Here is a 19,207-nt window from a genome sequence, read left to right as displayed (position 1 = left end):
CTCTGGAACTCCAGTTCCAGGAGATCTGATGCCTCTTCTGGCCTCCGTGGACACCAGGTATGCATGTGGTGCACAGACATACATGCCGGCCAAACCCCCATACACATAAAAATAAATAAGTGCTAAGGACTTCTCCGAGAAGTCTGTGACATGAAACTATCATTACCTTCCCCAGCTTTGCTGTTATTGTTTTAGACAGGGTCCCACACTATAATTCAAGCTGATTGGAACTCACTATGTAACCTAGGCCAACCTGTAAATTCAAAGCAATCCTCCTGCCTCAGCCTCCCAAGTGCTAGGATGGAAGCATGCTCGGAATGCAAATGGATTCACCCAAGGCCACACAGCATCCGAGGAGTAGTTTACTTCTTAAGCTCCAGGCCTCCTGGATTGGAAGGCCCTGCTTGGAAGTGCCAATTATTCTCTTCCTTTCTCTTCTGTTCACAGCTCTCCTCACTCTGTGGCTTCCAGGGCTACACTGGGAGAAGAAGAAAGGAGGGTAGCTGAGGGAGTGACCAAAGAGGAGAGAGAGAGAGAGAGCACATGGGGTATGGTCTCCACCTAGTACACAGACTGACGACCTAAGTTCCTAGGAACAGACAGTGAAAGCAGGCCCAACCAGGCATTCATGGAGCAGCATGGCAGCCCCTTGAGGTTGTTCTGGGCACTTTGTGGCCACAAAGATGGGGTTCAGGCCCCAGAGGTATTTTACACAGTGTCTGCGGGGGACCCTGCCTGACTGAAGGGAGTAGATAGAGAAAGGTCCAAGTGAGCCAGCTTCTGAGGCCCGGCACCCGCTCTAGGTCACGGCTTCACCACTTTACCTGCCCCCCCCCCCCCCCCCCCACCCCGTGGATTTTCTTCCTCCAGCCTCTGGCTCCCTATGCTTCCAATCTTAACTAATGACTCTGTCTCCCTCGATAACCTTCTGGGGAAAACGAGGTGGCTGAGCAAACTGCAGGGAGTGGCACCCGTGGCTGGAGTAGGAGGAGCCAGCACCGCCTGGGAGAGGGCCCGGGCAAGAGCAGGGCAGGGCAGGAGTGACAGGCTTGGGGATATGGAAGCCTGTCCATGCTGGGATGCCAGCTGACCCCTGCCGTCATTTCCTCTGGAGCCAGAGAGAACAATGGCTTAAAAAACAAATGCAGCGGATCCGCGTAGCCGCTGTCTGGCCACACGCACATCCCTGGTGCTGAGCCCAGCTCTCCGGAACCTGACATCCTAACGCCCCGCACGGCCCCGCGCCTCCCTGTCCTTCCAGCCACCCGCGGTCAGCAGCCTGGAGAAGCCCAAGGGATGAGTACACCACAGTGCGCTGCGACGCCCTCGCTGCAGGAGCCAGGCCGAGCCTGACGTCCGTCCTCTCCGCGTGCGCACCGGCCTCCGAGGGAGTGGCCGGCCAGTGGCTGCCTCATGGAACGGCTGCAGAAGGTGAGCGGGCTGCACCCCGGACCCGGGTGGGGACCGCTGCCCTCCCGGGCCGGCTCGGGAGTCGCCGGCGCCACCTGGTGGCCACCTCCGCACAGCATGCCGGGTCCCCCCAACACCCCCTTCCCCCCATCCTGAGGTCTAGGGCAAGACCCACGCCCACACCCTCGCACCCACGCACATGCCCACTCCGCCACCTTCTCGCTCTCTCCAGCAACCTCTTACCTCCCCGGGGAGCGTCAGCTCCTCCCGAGACTCCAGTGTGCCGGGCTCTCCCTCCAGCATCGTGGTGAGTACTTGTGTTGGCCACCTGCACCTCAGCTGGGAGGAGGGAGGGGCGGGACCCACTTAACCCCTGTTTCCCCTGACACCCCACCCCCCACCCCCACATGGAGAGAGGTCCTGTGAACTCTCTTGCAGGTGGAAAGACCCCAGAGTCCCCAGTGAAAGCTTCCTGCTGCCCTGGAAAGCTGGTCTAGTTGTAAAGAACCTCAGAGGCAGAGAGGTTTTTTTTTTTTTTAAAGGAACGGTCTAGATCAAAATGGTGAGGCAAGCCTATAGTCCCAGAATGTGGGAAGTGGGAACAGGAGGATAAGGAAGTTCAAGGCCAGCAGCAGCTACAGAGAGGATTTGAGGAGAGCCTTGACTAGATGAGATGCTATCTCAAAATTAAGTGTTCACCCTAGATCCTTAAAAGTAACATAATGAGAGCTGACATCGAAAATGTTTTCTTGATAACCAAAGACAGCCAGTGAGGCCATTGGCCGTCCTTAGGTGATACTATGGGGAAACTCTGTTCCATTTGGACCATTTCCCTTCAGGCCAAGATGGACAACCAGGTGTTGGGCTACAAAGACCTGGCTGCCATCCCCAAGGACAAGGCCATCCTGGACATTGAGCGACCTGACCTCATGATCTATGAGCCTCACTTTACCTATTCCCTCCTGGATCACGTGGAGCTGCCCAGAAGCCGGGAGGTAAGAAGGGGTCATTTGTGCAGGCCTGAGGGGAGCCAGGTAAGTGATGAGCAGGGAACCCCCCTGGCAACCTTGGAGGCAGAGACAGGCTATGCACAGGAATGAGCCCGTATTTTGGGCAAAGTGAGCACCAGGCTCAAGACTGGGGTGTGGCCCAGAAACAGGCAGGAGCAGCCATAGCTGAACAGTGGAAACATGGAGAGAGGTCTTGTAGGGGAAGGGTGGAAAATGGTAGGGAAACACACACACACACACATACACACACACACACACACACACACACACAAGCAGGAGCTCCAGAAATTCTAGCTGAGGGAGTGGTGTGACATTGTAGCCTCTTTTTACCCTCTGTCACATAGAAATGGTAGTTCTTTGTGTGCACCCCAGAAGGTAGCACATGGAACAATACTTGGTTAGGTAGGTACTTGTCACTTGTATTCAAGAAAGGGTCATGATCATGGTGGCACACGCCTTCAATCCCAGCAGTCGGGAGGCAGAGGCAGGCAGATCTCTAAGAGACAGAAGTCAGCCTGGTCTGGTTAATGAGCTCCAGGCCAGCCAAAGGCTACATGGTGAGATCCTGTCTCAAAAAACAACAAAAATGAAAGGAAGGAAGGAAGGAAGGAAGGGAGGGAAGGAGGAAGGGAGGGAGGGAGGAAGAGAGGGAGGGAGGAAGGAAGGAAGGAAGGAAGGAAGGGAGGGAAGGAGGGAGGGAGGGAGGAAGGAAGGAAGGAAGGAAGGAAGGGAAGGAGGAAGGGAGGGAGGGAGGAGGAAGGGGGTCATGCACTGGTGGGGTGGCTCAGCGGTAAAAGCCCTTGCATGCATGCAAGCCTGATGGTCTAGGTGGGTCCCCAGAACCAACGGTAGAAGGAGAGAACTGACTGCTGAAAGTTGTCCTCTGACCTCCACACGTGTGCTGTGGTGTGTGTGCACCCATACTCACACAAAGTAACCATTGAAGCAGTAAAATTTGAATTTTAGGAAAAGAAAGCGGTCATGTTGGAGTGGACAGGCTGTCAGACCGGAAAACCCAAGTGCCAAGGAGCCAAGGAGAACTGACTCCATCATGGCTGCTTGCTGGTCGGGTTTCGCCATTCCTTGCCTGCCAGGCTCTGAAGTCGGGCTCATATTTACTTCTTGGCTGACCCTCAGGGCATGAAGCATGCGGCTCCCAGAGCTGCGCTTCCTATGAAAAGACTCAGGACTGGGAGAATCCCGGGCAAAGGAAGGATGAAGGCAGGCAGGTCAGAGATTGGCAGGGACCCAAGAGGGGAGCGAGCTAGCTAGGAAAGTAGGTGAAGCTGAGTGAGTGGGGGTGAGATGGCCCCTCTGAGGTTCGAGGGTTTAGTCCTCCCTGTGACTCTGATAATCCTCTCCATTCACAGTGCTCACTGTCACCCAAATCCACATCCCCCCCCACCGTCCCCAGAGGTAAGTCCCTGCTCTGTTGGGGCCCCCGGCTCCCCTCCCCCACCACGCCCAGTCTCAGCTCAGCAAAGTCCAGGGGATGATAGAATCAGCAAATCCTGGCTGGTTGGTCACTGGCCAACTCATCTGTGACACAGCCAGACCCAGGGCCTCGTTTAACCCTTTCTCTCTGGGTAGGCACCCTGAGCAGGTGGATGGAGCCCTTGACATTCTTCCTCTACCATGACATTGACCTGGGGTTGGGATGTGGGCTGCTGGTGTGGGGGGACATAAAAGGCGGTCTGAGGTAACAGCACATACACGGGAACAGGAAGGGTCTGGTGGGAGGACCTGGACGCTGCATACTTCCCCGCAGGTGTGGGCAGAGAGCCGGACACTGGGGCTCATCTCTCAGGCTTCAACACCAAGGACCACAGGGACCCCTAGGACCAGCCTGCCCCATTTCCACCACCCCGGTAGGTTTTACTGTCAGCCTAACTACGTTCTTTCTCTGGCCGTTCACTTTTCCTTCAGCACCCCCAAACGCCTCCCTCTCAGCCCCTGCTCTGTGGGTTTAGATCTAGCTGGACCCTGTGGTACCAGGATGCCAGACAGAACTAGCAACAACAGCTGTTTTGTTATGTCTTCCCCTCTTATGCATCTGGAAAAGTATGGGACGTTCTACTTCATGGGGCATGATGCCGGCTGTCTTGTCACGGCCCCATTCTGTTTGTCTCTATTCTGTTCCCGGACCCACCATCCCCTGCCATCATGTCCCCCTTCTCATCTGCTCTGGTTCCTTCTTTCAGAGACCACCCGTCCGGATTCCAATATCTACAAGAAGCCGCCCATCTACAAGCAGAGAGGTGAGGGTTCCTCCGACTTCCCGGGTGCTTCTCCTGCTGCCACCTACTGGTGGGGTGGTGGTGCTTGGCCGTGTCTGAGAGCCTGCAAGGGATTCAGGGATAGATAACTTCATAAGGCCTGCAAGGCTCCTATGTGTATCACTGTTACACCTGAGGTCTCATGGGTGGGAAGGGAGAGGTGAGGGAGTTGGGGCTGAGGGTGGGCCAAGTTGGCTGGCTGCAGGGTTAGCTGGGGTGGTGTGTGGACTGACCCTGGATCCATCTGCAGAATCCACGGGCGGCAGCCCTCAGAGCAAGCACCTCATCGAGGACCTCATCATTGAGTCTTCCAAGTTCCCTGCGGCACAGCCCCCAGACCCCAACCAGCCAGCCAAGATAGAGACCGACTACTGGCCATGTCCCCCGTCGCTGGCCGTTGTGGGTAGGAAAAGCTGGGGAAAAGAGATTGGGATCCCCGTTCACTACTCCTTCTTGGTCCCGGGAACCCAGTTCCAGCCCACCTATTACTTCTCAGCCTTTACGTTCTCCTCTGTCCCTGATCCATTGCTTATCTCTCCCCTGCACCTCTTTGAATCGCTGTGCAGGGCCTGCCTGCTAAGCACTTCCTCCCTTCTTGTTCATTCTTCTTTTTTAAGGTTTTATTTTATTTGAACCGCATGTGTGACTGTGTGTGTGTGTGTGTGTGTGTGTGTGTGTGTGTCCTGGGGTGGGGGCGGGGGGGGGGGCGGGGTAATGTGTACGACAGTGCAGTGCCCAGGAGGCCTGAGGCAAGGGGCCACTCCACGGCTGAAGTTACAGGAAGCTGTGAAGCACCCATGTAGGTGCTACAAACGGAACTCAGGTCCTCCGGGAGAGCACTGAGCAGCCTGAACCACTGAGCCATCTCTCCCGCTCCTGTTCAGTTTTTCAGTCACTTAACAGACATTTCTCAAGGTTCTGCCACAGCCCAGGTCTGTGGTAGGAGATTTCAACAAGAGAAAAATAGATGAGAGAAGGTCTTGGTCCCCAGATAATTTACATGTGTTTCTTATCTAGTTTGTTCATTTTGATTGTCAGGTTATTGATTTTATGAGCATCGTTATTTTTGTCCTGGGCCCTCTGCACACGAAGCACATACGGTTCCGGGCACTCTCAGCTCTGTGCTTATTTTTTTTTAATTTTTAAAAAAATATTTATTTCCGCCGGGCAGTGGTGGCACAGGCCTTTAATCCCAGCACTCAGAAGGCAGAGCCAGGCGGATCTCTATGAGTTCCAGGCCAGCCTGGGCTACAGAAGAAGATCCAGGACAGGCACCAAAACAACACAGAGAAACCCTGTCTCGAAAACAAACAAACAAACAAACTTTATTTCCAATTTATGTGTAAGAGTGGTTTCTTCCAGTATGGATATATGTATGTAGGTAGGTATGTATGTGCCTATGTGCCTATGTACCTATGCGCCTATGTACCTATGTACCTATGTGCCTATGTACCTATGTACCTACGTACCTATGTGCCTGGTGCTGAGGAAGGCCAGAAGAAGGTGTCAGCTCTCCTGGAACTGGAGTTAGAGACAGTTGTGAGCTGTCGTGTGGGTGTTGGGAACTGAACCCAGGTCCTCTGCAAGAGCAGCCAATGCTCTTAAATGATGAGCCCCTGTATCCTGTCCTTTTTGTTTGCTTGTTTTTAAAGAATTTATAGTGCCAAGCATAGTGGCACATAACTATACCCCAACTACCTGGGAGCCTGAGGCAGAAAGGTTACCCGAGTCCAGGAGTCAGGGCCAGGATGGGCAACATTGCAAGACCCCATCTTATTTTTTTTTAGTGGTTTTTTAAGACAGGATTTCTTTGTGTAGCCCAGGCTCTAAGAACCAAGACCTTCTCTCATTTACTGTTCTATTTTCCAAATCTTCTATCACAGGGCCTGGACTATAGCAGAAACTTGAGAAATGTCTGTTAAGTGACTAAACAATAAACAGGGGGAGCTGGAGAGATGGCTTAGTGGTTAAGGCAGTGCATGGCTCCTCTTCCTCCTCCTCCTCCTCCTCCTCCTTCTCCTCCTCCTCCTCCTCCTCTTCTTTCAACACGGCTCTTCTTTTTTAATTAAATAAAAATAAAAAAGAATTTAGCCAGGTGGTAGGGACACACCCCTTTAATCCCAGTATTTGGGGAGGCAGAGGCAGGTGGATCTCTGAGTTCGAGACTACAGATCAAGTTCCAGGACAGCCAGGGCTACGCAGAGAAACCCCATCTCTAAAAACAAAAAATAAATTAAAAAAAGAATATGTAGTGTTTTTTTTTAGGTCCCTGTTCCACAAGCTGGAGGAGTGAGTGGCCGAGTGCCCATACTGATTCTTGGACCTATGTCTCCTAGAGACAGAATGGAGGAAACGGAAGGCGTCTCGAAAGGGGGCAGAGGAAGAGGAGGAGGAGGCAGACGATGACTCTGAAGAGGAGATTAAGGCCATCAGGGAGCGGCAGAAAGAGGAACTCAGTAAGGTAGCATCTTACCCCCACCTCCCCCCCCACCTCTGCTGCTGTGTCATCTAGGTGACAATGTTCTGGCCCCAAAGCCAGTCTGAAAGCCTTGTGCTACAGAAGCACTCACATTTGAACAGGTGGGAGGTACCTCTCCTCTCCCAGGATCCCAGGTACACCTGGGCTTTAGGCGGTTTGTGGAGAGGTGATCCAAAGCACGGGAACGGGAGGGTCCTCCAGCACCAGGTTCCAGGAGGCTGAGCTAGGGGAGGAGAGAGAATTAGGAATCACGGAAAGGCTGTTTGTTGGTTGTGCTCTTGGCATGGTGACCTGGGATAGAGAAGCCGCCCTGGAAGGGTACCACTGAGGATCTCCGACAAACCTAACGTGATTGAATGTCCAGGAAGACTAAGTAAGGGGCTTCAGGTGTGGACTAGCTACCTTGGAAAACAGTTGCTGGTCCTCTTGGATTGCACCCCAACTTTGCACTTTTCCGAGGTGGAGAGCTGGTGTCTCAGGCTTGACACCATTCTCCTTCCTCCCCAAACAGGTTACTTCCAACTTGGGAAAGATGATCTTGAAAGAAGAGATGGAAAAGTCTTTGCCCATTCGGAGGAAAACACGCTCTCTGCCCGACCGGACACCCTTCCATACCTGTGAGTGCTATGGAGTGGCCTCAGGATCACCTGGCCAGAGGTGGCAGTGGGGTGGAGGGATGTGTGTGTGTGGTCCTTGAAACCACGGTACTTAAAGATTCAGTCCTCTCGAAAAACAAAAACAACAACAACAACAACAAAAATAGATTCCGTCCTGGTGTGAGGGGCACATGTGTGCTCGCCTAGGGCTGGTAGCCGGAACAGAGAGAGAACAGCAGTACAGGCAGGATGAGAACTCTGGCTTCAGTCAATGAACACCTACTGTGGGTTAGGACATGCTAAACACTGGGGATGTCATGGGGGGGGAATTCAGCTATTTCCTCCAGTGAGGGGAAAACTGACATGTAAATCTACCTTGGAGCGGTGTGGCAGGTGAGGGAGACAGAGTATCAGTGGGTACTTTGAGAGGCCAGTGAGAAGGGCTGGTAGGCTCCCCTGAGTCTAAGAGAGAAACACATAAACAGCACAGAAAGTCCTTCCAAATATCAAGAAGAGCATAGGAGCGAAGGCAGGGAGCTTGAACCAGTGTGGCAGCTCAGAGAGCATGGGCCGAGGACCCTGAAGTGAGGCAGAGAAATGGGTGAAGAGGGCTTGGAGTGCTGGGCCCCTGGGCACCACTGTCTAGCCTAGACTTCTTGAGAGCCTGGGAGCTGGAAAGGTGAGGAACACAGCTAACTTCCCCGAAAGAGAGCTATGAGCTCTCTTAAAACTTGACCTTGGGAGCCATGCCCCATCAAGACACCAAAGCTGGCATTGTGGCTCAAGTCTAATCCCTGAACTGGGAATCTAGCCTGGGCTGGAAAAAAAAAAAAAAAAGACCCCACTCTATGTAGTCATTGTATTGCTGTGAAGAGACACCGTGACCAAGGCAACTCTTATAAAAGAAAGCATTTGGTTGGAGGCTTGCTAACTATTTCAGAGGCCTAGTCTATTATCATCATGATGGCAGGGAACATGATGGCATGCATGGCGCTGGAGCAGTAGCTGAGAGCTACATCATGATCCATAGGCAGAGAAAGAGACAGCCTAGACCTGGCATGGGCTTTTGAAACCTTAAAGCTCACCCACAGTGACACAGTTCCTCCAAGAAGGCCACACCTCCAGTCCTTCTAATCCTGATGACTAAGCATTCAAATATGTGAGCCTATGGGGGTGGGGTGGGGTGGAAGCCATTCTTATTCGAACTACCACAGACCCTATCTCCTAAAAAAAATAAATAAATAAATGGGGGCCTGGAGAGATGGCCCAGAGGTTAAGAGCACTAACTGCTCCTCCAGAGGTCCTGAGTTCAATTCCCAGCACCCACATGGTGGCTCACAACCATCTATAATGAGATCTGGCGCCCTCTTCTGTGTACATAATAAATAAATAAATCTTAAAAAAAAAAATTGGTTTTCTAGAAACTAGACTCAAGATGGAAATAGCTTCTGCCCCTGATTCATTGCAAAAACCAAGTAAGCTGGATGGAGCAGAGTTACAAGTCATCTTTGGAAACAACCTGCCATACTTGCCCGTAGCTAAACTATTAGTCAACTTTCTGGCACCACATGGACGTGCCTGGCCAGGCCTTGTGGAGTAGGCCTGTAATCTACCCTGCTCAGGAGGCTGAAGCGAGAGAATTGGGCAGTTAAGTCATCTAGGCATCATGGTGCATGCCTTTAATCCCAGCACTTGGTAGGCAGAGGCAGGTAGATCTCTGTGGGTTCAAAGCCAACCTGGGGTACATAGAGAGTTCCAGGACAGCCAGGGCTATATAGACCCTGTCTCGAAAACAAAAAGAAAGAAAGTTAGTTTAAGGCCTATTGTATTAGCTAGGGTTTCTATTGCTGTGAAAAGACATCATTACCATGGTAACTCTTATAAGGAAAACATTTAATTGGAGCTGGCTTACAGTTCAGAGGTTTAGTCTATTATCTTCATGGTGAGACATGGCAGCATGTAGGCAGACATGGTGCTAGAGAAGGAGCTGAGAGTTCTACATCTTGATCTGCAGGCAGTGTAGTTTGAACATAGGAGACCTCAAACACACACACACACACACACACACACACACACACACACACACACACACCAGTGACACACTTCCTCCAACAAGGCCACACCTACTCCAATAAGGCCACACCTCCTAATAGTGCCACTCCCTATGGGAACCATTTTCTTTCAAACCACCACACCTACCAAGGCTCCAGATTGAGTCCAAGGTTAGCCTAGACAACTTAGTAGACCCTGTTTCAAAATAAAAATCTATTAGAGCCAGGCGGTGGTGGCGCACGCCTTTAATACCAGCACTCGGGAGGCAGAGGCAGGCAGGTGAGTTCGAGGCCAGCCTCGTCTATAAAGGGAGTTCCAGGACAGGCTCCAAAGCTATACAGAGAAACCCTGTCTCGAAAAAAAACAAAAAACAAAAAACAAAACAAAACCTATTAGGGTAGTCTGATAGCATACACCTTTAATCTCAGTGCTCAGAAGCAAAGACAGGTAGATCTCTGTGAGTTTGAAGCCACCATGATCTAGGTTTTGAGTTCCAAGCCAGCCAGAGTGACATAGTGAGACCCTGTTAAAAAATGTATTTACTGCTGGGCAGTGGTGGCACACACCTATGTTGTTTCAAGGGATTGAATTTACATTGTCAGAGTTGCAAGGCCATCTCACTAGCCCTGTTCCTAACTTCCTAAAACCTCATGCTTTGAAGCCTTGGCGATATGCTCAAACCATATTCTAAGGATAACACATCTTTTGGGGTTCAGAGAAGAGGGAATAGATCTGAGAAGTGTACAGATCAAAGCCACTAAGTGAATCCCATGACCCATTAGAAGGGGGTGGATATGGGAAAGAGAAAGCCCTAAGGGCTTTATCCTGGGTGCTAGTGAATGACAGTTTACAATTAGATAACTAAGAGCTGAGTTTGGGAGGAGTAGGGAGAGACTGGTTTCAGGAATGTAGAGCATATGAGTGAGAACTGAGTTTGACAAGCCAGAAGCTGGAGGGTCTGTAGCTAATATGTGTAGGAAATGGGAAGAGAAAGTAAGATTATTCATGGAGAAAGGAAAGTAAAATCGGATGCCCAGGCCTGTAGATGGATGCCCTAGATATGGTGCTCAGGAATGATCAATGTGTTCTCAGGGCTACATAGCGAGACCCTGCTTAAAAAAAAAAAAAAATCTAGTGTGAGGGATACTGGAGAGGAGCATGGGGAGGAGATGGAACCCTGGGTTTTAGGAGACAGCCCTGAAAGACCTCCTCTGTTGAAGAAAGTACTGGGGCTGCTGAGCCCGAGGACGGATGGCAAGACTCACTTGCTTGTTGGGAAATACTGCAAGATCTTACTTTTGTGGTGGTGTTGACCCACGGCCGTGGGTGTAGCAGAGGTGTGGGCTGATCCAGTGCTAGTGTTTGGCAAGGAAGGGCTGAGGGACTGAAGTGCTAGGCAATGGGCATGGTTCTTTGGAGGGGTAAAGAAGATGGGGAACAGAGACACACTAGGATTGGGCATTTATTTATTTACTCTGGGTTTTTTTGGTGTTTGTTTTTGTTTTTTTTTTAAGATTTATTTATTTATTTATTTATTTATTTATTTATTTATTTATTTATTTATTATGTACACGGCATGTATGCCTGCACGCCAGAAGAGGGCACCAGATCTCATTACAGATCATTGTGAGCCACCATGTGGTTGCTGAGAATTATTTATTTATTTATTTGTTTGTTTGTTTATTTATTTATTTATTTATTTATTTATTTATTTATTATGTACACGGCATGTATGCCTGCACGCCAGAAGAGGGCACCAGATCTCATTACAGATCATTGTGAGCCACCATGTGGTTGCTGAGAATTGAACTCAGGACCTCTGGAAGAGCAGCCAGTGCTCTTAACCTCTGAGCCATCTTTCCAGCCCTGTTTTTTGTTTTTTGAGACAGCATTTCTCTCTGTTGCTCTGGCTATCCTGGAACATGCTCTGTAGACCAGGCTGGCCTAGAACTCACAGAGATCCCTCTGCCTTTGCCTCCCAAGTGCTAGGATTAGAGGAATGTGCCCCCACCACCTGGCTGCTTTGGGGGTTGTTGTTGGTTGGTGGTGGTGGTGGTGGTGGTGGTGGTGGTAGTGGTATTTTGGGGGTTGTTTGGTTGCTTGGAGAAAATCTTAGGTAACTGACAGGTCATGACCCCCTTGGCAAACTTCTGTCTCCAAAAATATTTACATTACAATTCATAACATTGGCAAAATTAGTTGTGAAGTAGCAATGAAAATAATTTTATGGTTGGAGGTCACCACAACATGAGGAACTGTATTAAAGGGTTGCAGCATTAGGAAGGTTGAGAACCACTGATGAAAAGTCTGTAATTGAGGCCTGGAGAATGAGATTGATGGAAGATCGTCCTGAGGGGTGGATTCAGTCCCCATGTTCCAGATTCTTCTTTTAAAAAATATTTATTTATGTATTTTTAATGTGTAGGTTCTCTGTCCTCACATATGCATGCATGATAGAAGAGGGCATCAGATGCCACTATAGATGGTTGCGGGCCACCATGTGGGAGCTGGGAATTGAACTCAGGACCTCTGGAAGAGCAGCCAGTGCTCTTAACCTCTGAGCCATCTCTCCAGTCCCCCCACCCTTAGATTATTCTATTTGGCCAAAAAAAATGAGCACTGTGACTTCCATCTTGGCCTTGTAAAGTTAGTCAAGGGCCTCCTTTGCCATCACCTTGGAACGAGTCCCCAGATGTATGCATCATGTGGTCATGTAGGTTCTTTTGTTTGTTTGTTTGTTGTTGTTTTTGTTTTTTGAGACAGGGTTTCTCTGTAGCTTTGGATCCTGTCCTGGACTAGCTCTGTAGACCAGGCTGGTCTCAAACTCACAGAGATCCACTTGCCTCTGCCTCCCGAGTGCTGGGATTGCAGGCGTGCGCCACCACCGCCCGGCCTCATGTAGGTTCTTGACAGATCTAACCAGGCTTAACAGCTCAGAGTCACAAACAGGCAGTACCTTGGAATTGTCGCTTTCAAACACAGATATTCTTAGTTGAAGTTTCCATTGCTGTGATAAAACACCATGGTCAAAAGCAACTTGGCAGGGAAAGGGTTTGTTTGTTTGTTTGTTTGTTTGTTTGTTTGTTTTATGTGCATCGGTGTTTTGCTATTGGGTTTCCCTAGGGTACCCTGGAACTGAAGTTACAGACAGTCGTGAGCTGCCATGTAGGTGCTGGGAGTTGAACCTGGGTCCTCTGGGAGAGCAGTTTGTGCTCTTAACTGTTGAGCCATCTCCGAAATGCTTCGGATTTGAAAGGTTTCAGACTCAAAGAGGGTTTTATTTCCCAGATTTTAGAATATTTGAATAAATCTAACCAAAATAGAGACCCCCCCCCAATTTGAAAATCTGAAACAAACACTTCCAAATCCAAAACTGAGAACCATATCAACAAGACAAAAGAAGTTTGGAATTCAGAGCAGACTGGATTTCAGATTTTGAGCTTTCAGTTTAGAGATGCTAAACTTATTTGAAAATAAGTGATAGGTTCCGCAAACCTATTCTTCTCACCCCCTAAACTTCCAGCAGAAGGACCTTAGAGGACCTGATGCTTGTGGTCTTGAATGTACCTAGGCTAGACATCTAACAAGATGCTTGTCAAAGGAACTGCCATAGAATGGCAACCATTTTTAATGACTGGAGACAAGGGAGCTTTGAGGCTGGTCATACGGGGGTTGGGGATTTAGCTCAGTGGTAGAGGGCTTGCTTAGCAAGTGCAAGGCCCTGGGTTCAATCCTCAGCTCAAAAAAAAAAAAAAAAAAAAAAAAAAAAGAGGCTGGTCACACTAAGAATGGTAGTTTCTATCTGGGCATGATGGTGTATGCCTTTAATCCCAGCACTGGAGAGGCAGAGACAGGAGGATCTCTATGAGTTCGAGGCCAGCCTTGTCTACAGATCAAGTTCCAGGGCAGGCTCCAAAGCTACACAGAGAAACCCTGTCTCAGAAAAAATAAAACAAAACAAAAAAACCCCAAAGAATGGGTTTCTACATATGGTGACATATGCCTATGATCCCAGCACTTGGGGGGCTAGACAGGTAGATATTTTTTTTTGGACAGGATTTCTCTGTGGAGCCCTGGCAGCCCTTGAACTCTCTCTATAGACCAGACTGGCCTTGAACTCAAAGAGATCCACCTGCCTCTGCCTCCCAAGTGCTGAACTAAAGGTGTGTGTCACCACTCCCAGGCATGTGTGTAGTTTAAACAGGTATGGACATGTATGGAGGCCAGAAGAGGTCACTGGGTGTCCTGAACTATTTCTCTCTGCCTTACTTGAACTAGAAGCTAGACTGGCATTGATCCCCCTGCCTCCACTCCATCCAGTGCTGGGGCTATAGGTGCACATAGTCATGCTCTGATTTTTATGTGTGTGCTAGTATCCAAACCCAGGCCCTCAGACTTGCAGAACAAGCCTTCCTACCCACTGAGCCAGCTCCGTAGGGTCAAAGGGAACTATCTTGACTGCATTCACTGTGCCGAGGCCATCACTGTGTCTAAACTGTAATGTCAAATGTCCAGAATCTGACTGCTGTTAATACCGCTGTAATAACTGGGTGATTTCCTCTAGAGCTTGCATTAATTTGTAGATCTAGCGTCTCCTGCAGCAGCTCTCGAGACTCATTTCTTCAAGCCTCAGCTTTGCCTGGGATTCATACTAGGTTTTTGGGCTCATTTCTAGTTAGAGAAGAAGGAAGATGTAGAGTCAGTAAAAGCCACAGCACACTCGCTGTTAGTCCATAGAGGCCTACTGGGTTCTGGCCAGGGAAGGCCAGGGAGGCAACCCTCTCAGGAAGGACTGTTGCGACCAAGGGACTGAACCGGTCCCTCTTACTCTCTCTTTCAGCCTTGCATTCGGGAACATCTAAGTCTTCCTCTCTTCCTTCCTATGGCAGGACCGCCCTGAGCCGGGTAAGGCCTTCTGACCAAGCGGGGGCTGCATGGGAGGTGTGTGCGCACAGTGCTTCTGTGTGGACAAGCACTCGGAGGCCCTCGGTGGTGTGGAGGCCTCAGAGTAAAGGAGACTGTTGAGGGCTGGCCTCCGCTCTCTCTGATGTCTTTGTGTCATTTCCTAGCTACAGTCCACAGAATTCAGCCCATCGGGGAGTGAGGCTGGGAGCCCAGGTGAGCAGTGGGGCCGTTTGTTGCTGGAAAGGGGGTCTCCACAGACGTCCTGGGCAGCCTGTGTCCAGTGTGGGTCGTGGTTTATTTGTTTATGATCAGCTTCTGGAACTGTCCCTAAACTATGGCTCTTGTCTCCTTAGGCCTGCAGGTGAGTGCCCCCTGGAGGGGAGCAGGAAAACCCCCCCCCCAAGCCAGGACCGGGCATGGGCACTGGTGGGGGAGGGGGTATGGGCCAAGAAGTTGCCTGGTGAAGACTGAAGACACCTAGGGTAAGGCTGGGAAGGTCCCCCTGACCCACTCTGGCTCACTGCGGCTTTGGTCTCCCCAGAACGGAGAGGGCCAGAGGGGGAGGATGGATCGGGGGACCTCCCTGCCCTGTGTACTGGAGCAGAAGGTGAGGGCAGGGGACCTGACCACCACAGTGGGGTGGGCTTCAGGGGTGGTGGTGAAGCCCGCCAAGCGAATGCGCTCAGGGTGCTCCTGGAGATGACAGGGGGGAGGCAGCAGGGCGGCTGAGGGACATGAATGGCAAGATGGCATGAATCCCAGTGGCCTCTGCAGGTTCAAAGGGGGACCTGGGGAGTCAGGAGGGTTATGAGGACTGGAGACTACAAACCTAAGGAGGCCCTCTCTGCCTCTGCAGATCTATCCCTATGAAATGCTGGTGGTGACGAACAAGGGGCGAACTAAGCTGCCTCCAGGTGTTGATCGCATGAGGCTTGAGGTAAGCAAGAAAGATGCAGGGGATGGTAGAGGAGCCACCCAGGGGGGTGGCCTTTGGTTTTGGTGCTGTAGAGGTTACCTCCATAGTCACTCAGATGCCCGTGTGTCCCACAGAGGCATTTGTCTGCAGAGGACTTCTCCAGGGTCTTTGCCATGTCTCCCGAGGAGTTTGGCAAGCTGGCCTTGTGGAAGCGGAATGAACTCAAGAAGAAGGCATCCCTCTTCTGACATCCCTGCCCGCTCGCCGCCGCCATGTGTGACAGCACCTTCCCTCTGCTGCTTCAAGGCCCTGAAGCTGGGGCTGTGAGACCCCACAGCATCCTCTTCCTCTGCAGGCTGGGAGCAGCAGGAGGCAGGGCAGAAGCTTTGGGCTCCATTCCTCAGGGAGAGAGAGAGCCAAGATGTGCACCGTCCCAGAGTCATGAGGCATGGACTTCCTTACCCACATGGGCCAGGGGGCCTTATCTTTTCCCTGGGCGCCACTGCCTAGCCAAACCCAGCCTGGACTCCAGCACACAGTCAATGTTTGCATCCCCTTTTCCTGTCTGTCTCCCCACACGGAGGTCCCCAGAAGAGGATGAAAAGAAATGAAGGGGCACTTAGTGGTAAGGTCTGTCTGCTGTCCTGCACAAGGCGTAGACTTGGCCAGGCAGCGGCAGCTTTGGGCACAGGGACCCCCGTGCCCGTCCACCCAAAGGCTCCAGCCCACTGCACTCCTGACAGCACCCTGCACCTGGGCCTGATGCTTCTCTGACTGGCGGAAGCAGGCTCTACCTGGGCCTCCGGCTGGGAGATCTCCCTCTGGCCAGCTTGTCTGTCCTGTACTTTGCAACCTTCAGCTTCAAGCCTCTTGCTCAAGACCCAGGGCCTATGTAAAGCTGTGGCTAAGAGCAGAGACGCTGTTCACACAACGCCTCACCACCAGCCTCCAGGCAGAACCAGCTAGGATGCATCCTTCTAGCACCTGTCCAGGGACCACAGAGCCCAGGCTTCGGCCTTCCTTAGATGGGATTGGGAGGCCAGGCTCCCGGGTCCCCCCATTGCCATGCATCCCCTGTTGTGCTCTCTACAGAATGTAATTTATTGGGGCTCCCTCTGCTGCTTTTCTTTCCCTGACTCCCTGCCCTACCCAATTGCACTCCCAGTCCGTCTCTTCACATATGTATGTGTATATAATTATATATATATATATATATATATATTTTGCCCAGGTCTGGGTCTTGTTTTTGCCCAGATCCTGGCACTCCCTGTCCACTGTGTGTGTGATCATGTTTGGAGGGATAACTGCTTGGAATTAAAAGGTTGCGTTGGGTCCCTAAATCTATTTGTTTCCATCCCCCCTTTGGAGTCAAATCCATGCCCTTACATATGCTAGACACACACCACAATGGATAGTCTTTTGTGTTTGTTTGTTTTTGTTTTTTCGAGACAGGGTTTCTCTGTGTAGCATTGGCTGTCCTGGAACACTCTCTGTGAACCAGGCTGGCCTCAAACTCACAGAGATCCGCCTGCCTCTGCCTCCTAAGTGCTGGGATTAAAGGCATGTGTCACCACTGCCCGGCTCACAGTGAATATTCTTACCTCTTTAAGACATTTTTAATTTTGAGACGGACTCTCATTGAGTAGCCTAGGCTGAACTTGACCTGTCACTCCACAGCCCAGGAAGGTTTGAGCTTGCTTCCGTATCAAGTGGCTGGGAGGATAGGTTTGGGCCACCAGCCCAAACTATTCATTTATTCTGTTTTGTTGTTTTGTTTGAGATAAAATGTCCTACAGCAAAGGCTGGCCTTGAACTTGCCTCGTAACCAAGGTTAGCCTTGAACTGATCTAGCTTTTTGCCTTCTAAGTACTGGGATCACAAGCGTCTACCACATATTTGTGGGCTTTATTTATTTGCTTGTTTAAGACTGGGCCTTTTGTAGCTCAAGCTGGCCTCAAACTTACCTCGTGTCTAAGGCTGAACTTGTGGTCCTTCTTGCCCTGCCTCACAAGTGCTGGAATTGCAGGCATGCACCAACAGGTATGGTTTATTTAGTGCTGGCAATCAAACCCAGGGCTTCCTGCTTGCTGTGTGTCTACTTTACCCACAACACCTCTAACCACATTTGTTTCTTTATAAGCCACCAGCCCTGAGTTAGAGGGACAGGTGACATCAGGTTGAGAAAGCCATGAGAAAGAGGTTTCACATGAGCTAGAGAGGGTGGAGAGACATCGCCCACAGTAACTTCCTCTCTCTAGGACACGAAAGTCAGGGCTAGCCTAGACAGGGTGCTATTCGCCACTTCTTCAGGGGCTCTATGGGACAGAAACCTGTGTTTCATGGTTGGAGGGCACTCGAGAGGGCTCTGCGGAGGATTGCCTCGAATACACTGCTCTCCCCAGGACCCGAGGTGCTTGTACAGCAGGGCGAGCTGAACAGAAAAAGGTTAGTACATGGTGAGCTGACTGCCAGGCATCAGGCAGAGGAAACAGGAATGGAGAATGAGTGACTGAGGAACTGGAGTGAGGGTCAGGTGGAGCCAGGGAGGGAGGTGGTGACCCCTCTGCCTGCCTGGGTGAGGCCTTCCACCTGCAAGCACCATGAGCTGATGCCTCAGGGGAGTGTGCAGTTTGAGTTGAAGATCCAGGAGAGGCCAGGGATGCGGGCGCATCGGAGAAGACTGGGTTGGCCAAGGGAGCAAGTAGATCAGAATCACTCAAAATGAAACAGTGATTTTATTACCATTCGAACTGGATGTATAGCTGAAGACTGCCTTGACTCTCTCCTTCTCCTTCCTAAGCATTGAGATGACAGGTACATGCTGCCACATTGGTATAGTCAGTGCTGGGGCGCCACCCCGGGCTTTGGGTATGCTAGCTAGATAGGCATTCTGCCTCATGAGCTACGTTCCCAGCCCCTGAAGAATGATTTTTAAGTAAAGTTGTCTTACGTCTACAGCATTGTTTTATCCTTGAAACAAACCTGTAAGACTAATTAGGACAGTTAGTTTGACTCCTTCCAACAATGAGAGAACATTTTATCTGAACCCCAAAACTACATAAAACCAATGAGTAGACAATGTATGTGTTTGGGGTAGGGGGCAGTTTCCTGCCTCCTTGCGGGGAGGGGCTTCAGGCGAGTGGTCACTGCAGGGGATCAAATCCAGGGTCTTGGGCATGCTAGACAATACACTATCACCTGGCTACACCCCCAGCTGCCCAGACTGGCAATGAATACCTGTTTCTCCAGGGGAAGCAGGACTGGGCTCCCCACATGCTATCAGACATCCATTGACTGTGGAGATAGATGTTCCTTGTGCTGGGGCCTGTGCAGACCCGGTCCATTTGGAACTCACAGGCCGCTGTGGAACCAGTCAAGTTCACTGGTTACCAAGGGATGCTGGAAACAACATGATCAGATTGACTGGAAACGTGACGGGACTCAATTTGATACTAAGCCCCAAAGGGTTTGAGGGTTGGGGATTTAGCTCAGTGGTAGATCGCTTGCCTAGCAAGCACAAGGCCCTGGGTTCGACCCTCAGCTCAAAAAAAAGGATTTGAAAA

General features: G+C 50.7%; 1 protein-coding gene across 10 annotated transcripts in view; it reads left to right on the top strand.

The window, feature by feature from the left end:
* Dmtn (dematin actin binding protein) overlaps positions 1-16,984 on the top strand; it is a 34,650-nt gene extending 17,666 nt beyond the window's left edge. For 6 of the 10 annotated variants that reach the window (XM_036198892.1, XM_036198891.1, XM_036198890.1 and 3 more), the window contains 15 exons: positions 1,262-1,431; positions 1,643-1,717; positions 2,250-2,405; positions 3,791-3,836; positions 4,189-4,288; positions 4,622-4,678; positions 4,947-5,099; positions 7,033-7,157; positions 7,687-7,792; positions 14,664-14,728; positions 14,893-14,941; positions 15,082-15,089; positions 15,270-15,335; positions 15,585-15,665; positions 15,779-16,984. In XM_036198892.1, the coding sequence (XP_036054785.1) occupies positions 2,347-2,405; positions 3,791-3,836; positions 4,189-4,288; positions 4,622-4,678; positions 4,947-5,099; positions 7,033-7,157; positions 7,687-7,792; positions 14,664-14,728; positions 14,893-14,941; positions 15,082-15,089; positions 15,270-15,335; positions 15,585-15,665; positions 15,779-15,892 (1,029 nt within the window). In that variant the 5' untranslated portion in view covers positions 1,262-1,431; positions 1,643-1,717; positions 2,250-2,346 and the 3' untranslated portion in view covers positions 15,893-16,984. Of the gene's footprint in view, positions 1-1,261; positions 1,432-1,642; positions 1,718-2,249; positions 2,406-3,790; positions 3,837-4,175; positions 4,289-4,621; positions 4,679-4,946; positions 5,100-7,032; positions 7,158-7,686; positions 7,793-14,663; positions 14,729-14,892; positions 14,942-15,081; positions 15,090-15,269; positions 15,336-15,584; positions 15,666-15,778 lie in introns of all 10 variants that reach the window. The other 4 variants (XM_036198897.1, XM_036198896.1, XM_036198895.1 and 1 more) reach the window with 2 other exon arrangements.
* The last annotated feature ends 2,223 nt before the right edge of the window (positions 16,985-19,207 follow it).

The sequence above is a fragment of the Onychomys torridus genome, chromosome 9 (assembly GCF_903995425.1).
Source record: "Onychomys torridus chromosome 9, mOncTor1.1, whole genome shotgun sequence".
In the NCBI taxonomy this organism is placed as follows: Eukaryota; Metazoa; Chordata; class Mammalia; order Rodentia; family Cricetidae; genus Onychomys; species Onychomys torridus.
The sequence above is the reverse complement of the archived record's forward strand: the minus strand, read 5'-3'. Positions and strand labels throughout refer to the sequence as shown.